Source organism: Talaromyces atroroseus (assembly GCF_001907595.1).
Source record: "Talaromyces atroroseus strain IBT 11181 chromosome Unknown scaffold_10, whole genome shotgun sequence".
Classification (NCBI taxonomy): Eukaryota; Fungi; Ascomycota; class Eurotiomycetes; order Eurotiales; family Trichocomaceae; genus Talaromyces; species Talaromyces atroroseus.
The window spans coordinates 1,181,119-1,191,746 of record NW_017971442.1 but is presented as its reverse complement, the minus strand read 5'-3'; the positions used below and the strand labels follow the sequence as shown (position 1 = coordinate 1,191,746).

The 10,628-nt window shown below is 49.6% G+C and overlaps 3 protein-coding genes across 3 annotated transcripts in view; 1 reads left to right on the top strand and 2 right to left on the bottom strand.

Annotated features, from left to right (window-relative positions):
- Nucleotides 1-144: 144 nt before the first annotated feature.
- Nucleotides 145-4,470, top strand: UA08_07210 (hypothetical protein; the record flags this gene model as incomplete). The annotated part of the gene is made up of 2 exons (XM_020262127.1): nucleotides 145-2,387; nucleotides 2,553-4,470. The coding sequence occupies 2 exons, from the start codon at nucleotides 145-147 to the stop codon at nucleotides 4,468-4,470; spliced, it is 4,161 nt and encodes a 1,386-aa protein (XP_020117781.1).
- A 525-nt stretch (nucleotides 4,471-4,995) lies between these two features.
- Nucleotides 4,996-6,975, bottom strand: UA08_07209 (putative transporter mch1; the record flags this gene model as incomplete). The annotated part of the gene is made up of 3 exons (XM_020262126.1): nucleotides 4,996-5,676; nucleotides 5,736-6,633; nucleotides 6,713-6,975. The coding sequence occupies 3 exons, from the start codon at nucleotides 6,973-6,975 to the stop codon at nucleotides 4,996-4,998; spliced, it is 1,842 nt and encodes a 613-aa protein (XP_020117782.1).
- A 641-nt stretch (nucleotides 6,976-7,616) lies between these two features.
- The window catches only part of UA08_07208 (hypothetical protein), a gene marked incomplete at both ends in the record, with an annotated part of 3,915 nt that continues 903 nt past the window's right edge, over nucleotides 7,617-10,628 (bottom strand). Inside the window, 2 exons of the mRNA XM_020262124.1 lie at nucleotides 7,617-9,738; nucleotides 9,981-10,584. Of these exons, the coding sequence (XP_020117593.1) occupies nucleotides 7,617-9,738; nucleotides 9,981-10,584 (2,726 nt within the window). The remainder of the gene's footprint in view (nucleotides 9,739-9,980; nucleotides 10,585-10,628) is intronic.

The window sequence follows — 10,628 nt, the reverse complement described above, 5'->3', positions numbered from 1 at the left end:
CCCAGCGACTCTGACTCGCCAGCCCCGTTATCAGCCAGCTCAGTCCTGCGTAATCAACGCACATACACACATACATCCACGTCCTCCCTCTGCTCGCCCGCCTCGCCTGCTCTCCTACGAGGCGGTCTGACCAATGTGTCCCCCATGTCCAGACCTGGTTCCGAGACTGGCCATGCCCCGCTTGGATTGCCGGTGACGCCTGCGACTCATGATGATTGCGGCCGCGATGATCGTGGCCCCAGCCCTAGCTTTGCCCACCTCGTCCATCCCCGGCCCGAGTTCGAGCACGAGCGAATCCCAATGGACAGGAACAACTCACCCTTTAATAGTACCAATGATAATGCTATTCCCGCGGCCTTCCCTGCACCGTGGGCCACCACAAACCCAATTCCACCGCCGGACGCGTCTCTGAAGAGAGCCACTACAGCTCCCCCCGCTGAGCAGCTGCGCCCTTCTCGCGCTTTCTCGTTAACACACCTCTCTGCTGAGCCCTTTCGTTCCCAGGTGCCTCAGCTCTCCGAAAGAGACAGTATCTTCGCGACTCACTATCTGCCTTCGGACAACAATGATGCCATCGCTTCTTCTCCCCCGTCGTCGCTTCTTGGCCCAACGCTCCATCGTCTCGACCATGCACCGAGCCTAGGACAACCGAAGCCTGGAGGTGCTCCTGCTCCCCCGTTGTCGACAGTGCCTGTGTCTGGCTTGGTGAATCCCCGCGAACTGCTGCTGCCCGTCGGCGACAATCCGCCACGCTCATCCGCCAGGGACGACGCTACCTCGCCGCCTCGGAAGTTCATGTCGCGGCCAGCCGTGTTTCGCCGTGCTTCTGACTTAGTGCTACAGGCCCCTCCCGTGTCTTTGACTGGCTCTCATGTTGGTTGGGTGAAGCAGCAAGAGACTGTAGAGAGTTCCAAAGTCGCCGGTTCTCATCGAATTGCCATACGGGAAACTTTTCATCCGCTCAGGAAAATTGTATCAGAAGGCCCGGACTCTGAGAATCATCTCCCACCCGATCTTGGCCCTGCTCAAACCATAAGCGATTCCCGCCCACGCCCTCACGATCCCCCTATGTTACATCCTTCTTATACGGAGCACGAAATTGCACTAGCCGATTCATGGCATGCCGCACGGCATCTGAGAAACGGGGACAGAACAGTAGCTTGGGACGATGATTTGACTCGTAACTCAAGCCGCGGCCGTGGTACTCGAGTAGAGGAATCAATTGAAGCTAATTTAACCAACGCAGAGCCCGCCTCCAATGTTCGAAGCCGCAAGTCTAGTCATTATTTAGGTTTATTTAAAGAAAACACCACATCGCCGGATCGCAAGAGGCGCGAAGCTAGAGACCGTCCTCCGGATTTTACCCAAGTCACCAAGGAGTCAAATGATGATGACGATGATGAAATGGTCGCGGAGGGCCAAGCTGCGCCCTCTACCCCCCGTCCAAGCCATGCGGCTTTACATAGGCAGCTAGTACAAGAGGACCCCGAACGAACCACTTCCCTCGGAAATGACGCTGCTCCACCATCTGAGCACATGGAGCAGCGATTACTTGGCGTTGATGTTGAACTGTCACCCCATTCCATTCGCACTATACCTCGAAGCTTATCAGAGGAAATACGCAACTTTCATTTAACATCGGGTGGCACCCGCGGCAGTTCATTCTCTCCTAGTATCCCGACTCTCTATGCAGAGAAACTTCGAAACAAGGCCCGGGACAAAGGCCTACCACCACCATTTGTTGACGGACACACTCCTCCATCTCGTGGACTTCGCACGTCCGTTATCGCACCGGATGAAGAAGACGACGAGCATATTTCGTCTGCGTTGTATTTTCCGCACGAAGTCGCTCCTTCTGAAGAGAAAGGTTCTTTCTCGGCATACCGACATGAAGAGGAAGCATATGATCGCTTGGGACCGGCAGGCCGTGATCAAGCGGAAGCTGATCATGGTGGCCATGTTGATATATCTCTCCTTTCTAAAAAGGACAGTTCCAGTATCCTCCATGGAGATTATGAACCATATAGTGACGCTGAAGACAAATCTTTGGCAACAATATCAGAATACAGTCATGAAACCACATCGGAGTCTGATGCCGAAAGTGCGTTGTCTACGCTTGACGAGCTTTCCAGTTTGACAGACGATGCAGAACACCTAGCAATGACGCCTACCCAGAGCCAGCGTGCGGTACGCCATCGCCGCAAGCATACGAAAACAGGGCCTATTGGCGCCGTGGAATTGAAACCTTATCGACATCAGGTGGGTGGGCATACCACGGTCTTTCGATTTTCACGGCGAGCTGTGTGCAAGCAACTCAACAATCGTGAAAACGAGTTCTATGAACGCATAGAAAGGCGGCATCCTGAAATGCTTGTATTTTTGCCTAGGTAGGTCAAGTCTATCTTTTCTTTGCATTCCCAACATTGATATCAAAAAGGCGAATGCCCAACAACGTCCTTTACAAGTCGCTTTGCGATTGGCTCGCTATACTTGATCATCGTTGCTTTATTGTTCATACTCTTATGACAACTCGTAGCTAATGTGCATTCTAGGTACATTGGGGTTTTGAATGTCACTTTCTCCAAAAAGCCAAAACATTCTAAGAAAAGAAGCAATGGCGCTGTGCAGAAAACCAATGGATCTACTACTGTCCTGGAACAATCTTCTGATCACAGCTTTAAGAAGGAAATGATCGATAGTCTGTCCAAGAGTTCAGAACAGCCAAGAATTTTCAGCCAGCAGCAAACTACTGGCATAATTCCCAAGGTTACAATTGAGAACAACAGACATATCATTCCGTCGGATCTTTTTCTATCCTCTGTGTCGCGAAATCTCGGTGAACCCAAATCAATGGACCTTATTCCGGTCGATGACCTTTCAAAGTCCGCGGAGAATACACCGCGAAATTCATTCGCCGAGATTGATCGACCGATGATGTCGCAACTCGGAAGGCATAAAATCTGGGGCGCAACTACCGTCAATCGGAAACTTAAGGAGCAGGTTCTCCGTGAAGTATTCAGTCCTCCTCCCATTCACCATCACCGACGACTAGCGCGTAACCACCCTGGTTTGCCACGGTATCGCTCCGATACGGGTCGAGGCAACGGTGCTATTGCAGAGGACCAGAAGCCCAGTCAGAGCACAAGCGGCGGGAAGTCACCGCCGAAAAGTCTCGCGATTGATATTGCAAAGAGCGCCGCCCAAGATGGACCCAATCTTTCTTCTTCCGTTTCTAGTGCCATAGAAAGGCATTCAAACCCGTTGGACAAGCTCAGGTCATCTGAAACGCCGGTTCGAGCGAGCTCCTTGAACAGTGATCGCCGCGTAAGACGGCGACATTCTGGCAGCGGTCTGCAAAGACGCCGGAGCATTACTGGTGGTGACGGCGACCTGTTGTTTTTCGACGATGATGGTTATGGAGGCGACCATGAAGATGGAATTTTTACCATGGAAGGCGATGCATCCATCGAGCCTTCTTCAGCTCCACAATCAAGTGAGAGGGGATCTCTGAAAAAGTCGTCTTCCAAACTTGGGTCACCTCTTCAATTTGCCAGTGCTCCGCCTGAAATAGATCCTGAACCAATCCACGTGCCAACCAATCCCAAAGAAGCTCAAACGAAACAAGACGACCGAGTTCAGTTCTTCATTCTTCTGGAGGATCTGACAGCTGGCATGAATAAGCCATGTGTGCTTGACTTGAAAATGGGAACGCGGCAATATGGGTTGTACGCAGATGAGAAGAAAAAGAAATCTCAACGACGAAAATGTCAAACAACAACGTCACAGCAACTTGGAGTACGACTATGCGGCATGCAAACTTGGAATGTCAAAAAGCAGGAGTATTTATTTGAAGATAAATATTATGGACGGGACTTGTCGTCTGGTCGTGAGTTTCAAGATGCTCTAACGCGATTTCTCTATGATGGTGTCAGTCATAGAAGTGTTGCCAGGAAGATTCCAAGCATTCTGCAGCAGCTCAGCAAACTTGAGCACATGATCAGGAAGCTCCATAGCTACCGCTTCTACGCTAGCAGCCTTCTGATTCTTTACGACGGAGATGTAGCCAACAAAGAGAAGGGCTCGGGGGATGGCAACAAGGATCCACAATCGAATGGAAACCATCCTCGTATTACGCGACGAGCATCGGAGGATTGGCATAATGAAGACGACGTGAAACTGAAGATTGTGGATTTTGCAAACTGCGTGACCGGCGAGGACGAACTTCCGGCTGATGTGTCTTGCCCACCGCATCATCCAAACGACGTAGATCGCGGGTATCTCCGGGGTCTTCGCACGCTTCGGATGTATTTCCAACGAATCTTGAAAGAGGTAGGGCAAGATGACATTGTCGAGCGCGGCGAAGGCGAAGCTCTTGCCCCGGGACCCCGAATCTCGAGTCGGGAAAATTTGGCAGACGGATTTTGGATGGAGAGTGTGGTCGAGAGCGATCCGGGTGAAGTCAGCTTTTGATAAATTTACTTATTTTTTTCCCTTCCCCCTCTCTTTCTTTTTTTACTTGCATTGTGATACATGCATGATACCCGATGCGCACTTCACTTTTTTTTTTTGTCTTTTTCTTGATATTTCTCACATTCTAATTTGTTTTCTACTCCTTTCTCATCGTTACTACTAACCATTTTAGGTATTTATTTTTCGTTTCCCCTTACCATCATGATTTATGACAAATTCATGTGACATGCGCAACGGGCGTAAGGATCCGGGCCTTTTATATATATCTCTTTCATCTGTTCATTTTCGGCTCCTCTTTATGGAATTGGCATTGGTCATACATAGTCTCGCAGAATGGCGTTTCTCTGCTCTTTGATCGGAAGTCCGTTATTTTTAGAAGTGGCAGGGAGGAGACTTATCTTTTTTTTTTGTTATAATTGATGATATGTAACAATGTACTAGTGTGATCAATTTATTTCTTCTTACCTATCTAAATTGTTATCGAAAAAAAAGTCACATATTACCCAACATGATAGGTAGAAAGAGCTACACAACAACACCCCTCTTCCTCCACCCTCTCCAAGCAACCATCCAAACAACAATCGCCATCCACACACTAATCATACAACCCACAGCCCAAAACCCAAAACATCTCCACCCAATACACTGTCCCAGCCGATCTACAGGCTCGTTTATCGGGTCAATAGCACCCTGATACGCTTTTGAGTAGACAAACCCCCAGAATGCAGCTCCCGCAGCAGGCACCATAGCTACAATACCCCAATTAGTGCCGAAATTCTCAACGCCCCATACCACGGAGATTATGATGGGCATTAGGGCAAAGGAGGCACCATAACCAAAGCCTACGAAAGCGCTGGTGAGGTGGAATAGGGCCGGGTGGGCTGTTATCAGTGGGGAGGCGAGAATGAGGAAGCCCAGAGAAAGTATGAAGGCGGAGGGAAGAAGGAAAGTGAGGCGGGACATGGTGATGCCTTTGTATCCTCGGTTGGTGGGGTGTGGTACCGGCTGGCGATTTGGGTTGTCAAGGCTATATATGAATTGGTGGGTGGCTGGAGGCGCGAAGATGTCTGTGATCGAGCCGACAAAGAGACGCGCTATTGTTGATGTGATGGCGATTATGCTAACGTGTGTTGAGGCTGAGCCGGCTGGTGGTGGTGACAGGAGAGGGTATGATATTGGGGTTAAGGAATGGATAACCGTCCCCAGCTATAACGACGTTAGTTTTCTTTTTTGGAAGGAAAGACAGGTCTATAGACAGTACACACGTTGTTCAGATATGCTTCTCCCGGGCCGGTCACAAGGAAAAACCCTGCAGCGAGCCACCACATAGTATGATCCTTGAAGAACAGCCTGGTCTCTTGGTTCAGAAGCCAATTCTTCTTCTGACGCTCTTCTTCCGAGAGCGTCATAGACCTGTTATCATCATCGTCGTCGGCCGCGGAAGCATCATTATCTTCTCTTTGAAACGTCCCATATGCCGCTCTAACTTCTTCACGGGGACGGAAAAAGCCATCCTCTCCCAATATACCACTCCGCTCCAATTCCGACACAGCCTCGTCGATATACTTCTCTTCTTCCTCATCGTCGACTATACGCAGCGCTACAGTGCCGCCTAGACCAATGACGAGTAACATGACAGACAAAAAGATGAAGTAGCGAAAGACATCTACCGCATCACCACATGAGCCATCCGGCCGTCTCTCACACAACAGACGACTACCAATCTGGCTCTGCCACATGCCACTCAATCCAAACGCCGCGATAGGCACTGCCAACATGATACCCTTGTATTTCCCCCTGCCAAAGTTCTTCGCGCAAGCCGTCACGGCGGCACCATAGAGACAACAGGTTCCCATGCCCACCAAGACAAAAGCTGCAACCATGACCCAATATGGCCACCCGGATCCGCCCACGTCTACGGGAGGACCGCTCCTATAAGCCAGTGCAGCAAGTAGATATCCCGCGCCAAAGAAGATGCCGGCAAGCAGCGAAACGGGCGACGGAGAGTACCGATCGCACATGTACCCGAATATCGGCACGGGTAGGTACATGGCCACCTCGGCGGCAACGGCTACTCCATTAACGCGGTCTTGCGAATAATGTAAGCGGGTGAGTAGGAGCGGTCCGTACAAAGAAAACGCGGTGATGCTACCGGCACCGAGACTGTCACCGGATAAGTCAGTCAGTCAGTTTAATTGTTTGCAAGTTGATGGAAGAGACGGGGACAGGCTTTATTTCATACCAGCTTACGACACTCCATACAAAGCTCAGTATTCGGATGATTTCCTTCTTCATCTTTTGCCGGTCTCGCTCAACTATGTTCTCAACCACATGGTTGAGCAAGCCTTCGCCCGGTTGATCTGTGGCATCGCTGTCTGCAGATAGTCTGGATATCGGTGCGGTCTCCTCATCCATACTGTCATGGTCGGCTAAAAGAGGCCTGTTGGCGTCGAAGTCGCGCTTATCGATCTTGTTCTTGTTCCTCGCGCCATTCTGAGGGTGCATGCTGGCAACTCACGAGAACAATTCAGTAGACAGAAAGCGAGCGCCTGTGCTTACACATGTATATGGATAGATAGCAGCTACCTGCTGCTGTCCAGCAACGACAGAGTTGATGCAGCTGAGGTTGAGGTTGAGTTAGGCTGGTGAGCCGCTGGCCCCACCCGGTGGACGTCATTCCGAGCTCCGCACTGTCTAGTTAGTTAACTTCCTACTATGAGAGTGACAAAGCATACTCATCCTCCATTGAGACAGACATACAGAAATGTAATTCCAAGATAGAGGAGACGAAAGAAGCTGCAGCCTACCTTTAACTCGGGCAAATCCGTTCAATTACTTGACTGAGTTGGGCTCCTTCGGATCGAAGACATTCCCAATGCCAGACGGAGGTGTCTGAACCAAGCCTAGGCTTGCTTGTATTGCAGAATCATTTCCAGTATATAACATTCTCGCTTACCAATGCGGATTCGAGAATTTGTTCGTCTCGAGATCTAAAATATGGATAGTTCTCGGAGATGTGACTAATGGAGGTATGAGATAAAATGTGACAATACACGATTGAGCTTATGATGTTGAATTTTAGTAAAAAGTGCCAACTTCACCAAGCCCAAGACCAAGTTTTTGTGTAATAATATCAACAGGGAACATCAAATATCCACCGAGGTCTCATCCAAGCCCATAAAAACCTTGTACAGTCTCTTGCTAACGGCCGGCCCAATCCTGGAATCCGTCAACGCGCCATTCTTGTTAGCCGACTTGCGAACATTCTCTAGCATCGTCGGGCCTTGTCTCTTCATTGCATCTAGCAGATCAACCGCACTAGGGTACCTGTTAGCTATACCGTATGCCATGGGCGCCGTGACGCGGTTGACTTCTTGTAGCATTTTGACGAAAGTGTCGAGTTTGTCTTCGCCTGTCTTTACCTGGCCCGTTTCCATGCAGAATGCGGCGCCGTCGTAGTTCTCCATTTGCACACGCCGATACGGGATGGTGGAGATGTGTTCGCTGTAGTTTTTAATCCATTCTGCCGTCTCGCCTGGCGTGCTTGTGTGGTAGATTAGGCAGTTGTGAGTCACCTGCAGTTCGAGAAGCGCGTCTTCAATCGTATCATCAGCTACAAGAGGGGTGTCCTCGGGTTTTTTGGACGTCTTAGTTTTCCGACCGCGCTTGCTAGTGGTAGTAGCAGCATTTCCGGAAGGGTCACTCAAGCTGCTGATGTTGTTGATTTGCCGCAGCACCTCAGCTTGATAGGCCCTGTTGCGGGAATTCTGGTTCCTTCGCATCCATGCTGTCAAACCTTCAATCAGGTATATAGGTTTGCAATTAGAATATGCGGTTTTCAGAGTTCGTACATGACCGTTAAGTGTTTCTGTTTCATCGGCGTATGACGCCGACGGATCGGAGACAACCATATTAACGAATTCTTGAGCCGAGAGCATGCACAATACGTGATCCTCCGATGCGATATACGGCTGACATGGTTCCCAGCGCCCTGCGTCTTCATTATAGTTGGATTTCTTCTTCCGACGCCACTTGACGACGTTCGCTATCGCGCTCTGAAAGAAGTTATGTTCAGCGCCCAGGTTTTTCACGTATTCAATCACCTGATTTCCAACACTAGTTCCCTCGAAAGTCCTTGCCATGTCTACAATCATTTCAGGCATCGACTCCTTCTTGTGAGACTTTGATTTGTTCACTTCGGCGATATCCGCAGCCAACTGCTTTTCTTTGGCTTTCTCCTCTTTCTGCAGCCGCTTTCGTTCCTTTTCTGCCTCCTTCTCGGCCTCCTTTTCTCGCTTGCGTTGCTCTTTGTTTGCCTCGCGCTCCTTCGCCTTAGCCGCTTTGTCCTCCGTATTATTAATCTTAGGTTTCCTCTTCGCCTTATGTTGTTTTTCAAGATGTACATCCGAGAGTGATTCGCTGTCGGAGCCGAAATCAAAATTTCCTCTAGACACGGGCTTCCTCGATGATCTTGATGAAGTAGTAGCGGGGTTCTTGACTTTATCCTCATTGCGGAGGTCCGCTAACAACGCTGCAGTCCGCTCAGAATAAGATGGTTTCAATGAAGGCCGCATATTGTCCAAGAGTTTATCTGATGAATCCTCCGGCAATGTATTGAAAGGGTCACTCCATTCCTCAATCTCATCCCCGTCGTCAATTATATCGATGACCGACGGCGCAGTTTTGGTGGTGTTGCTGACAGCTTTAGAGCCATTACTCGATGGCTTTCCGAGTCTTGTCTGCTGCCTTTCTCTTGTTGTCGTTCGCTCCGGCGCAGAAGACGTGAACACAATTGGATCCGATTCATCGCCATCCCATTTGTACGTTTTCGCTCTGGTTGCTGATTTACCCGTCTCAACACCAGTAGTAATAGCAGCAACAGCGGCGGTAGTATTCGTTGTCCTGCTTACGTAGGGTAAAGCCGGCGAGTCAATGTCATCAGAAAATGTAAAGAGGGAATAATCGCTGGCGATATGCTGCGACGCCCTGGTTTGAGGGGGGCCTGTCTCGGTGGGCGGAGTTAATTTTCGCTTCTTCACTGAGCGCGCAGGATCGTCAAAGGCGAATAAAGATGAGTCGACATCATCAGATAGGAAGTGTGGTGAGCTTGCTGGAACTGCGCCAGACCTGTGAGGGGAGAGGAAAGCTCGCGGCTGGGTTGATGGCGGAGGCTGCGACTGTGAGGGATGCGGCGGCGTTGAGTTGATCAGGTCAATGACCTCGGGCATTTTCTGCTGTGCTGCACGTACTTGATGGATTTCCAAAGATCTGGCAAGCAAACAGATCCAACGGCTTGTCAAATTGAAGTCTAGATAAACTCGGAGACGCGACGCGGCGACGGCAGTTACGTGATCACGTGTCAATTCCAGAGCTTCCAAAATGAAGCAAGATGTTAATTATAATTCTCTGAGTTAATATTGTAAAATGCTATATATACACATTTGACTGTCGTCAAATCAACCTTTGAACACCAAATTGAAGAAAATATAGTACAGCCGAAGCGAAATTACCGTCTCCGCAGAAATAGAGCAACACTAATTGCGCCAACAATACCCAGCAAGAAGAAAGCAATTAGAAAATATTGCAGACTCTCAAACGGCCGTCTGGACGACTCAAGCATATCCTTAATCTCATCTTCGAGCTTATCCTCCAACGCGCGTAGTGAGAATTCGTCTTCAACCCTCCTTTTGCCGTTGGCAGCCATCCTCGCGAATTCTTCGTCTGTCGTCTCTAATAGCACTTTGTGCATGATGGCAGTCCAATCATCGACTTGTGTAGCGTCTCGCAACCAACCCGTCTCGCCCTCGATAACACTCTCTAACGGACCACCGGTGTTCGAAGCTAGAACAGGTAAACCGGCATGCATTGCCTCGACGGGGACGATGCCGAAATGCTCGTTGACAGGAGTGTAAAGAAGTAACTTTGCATTGTGAAGCAGTGTATCTCTGAATGCAGAGGGCACTGAAAGGAGAAACAGAACGTCAATCGAGTCCGGTATTGAAAGCGCTGATATGACGGTTGTGGAGGTGGCTGTCTGCAAGCCTAGCCCGGTTGCTAGCTCGTCGAGCTCCTTGTGATATTGGACGTTTTCCTGAACGCGATTATCATAACCACCTTTTCACATATCAGTATGTAGCCATGAAACCAGTAAGAGGGGG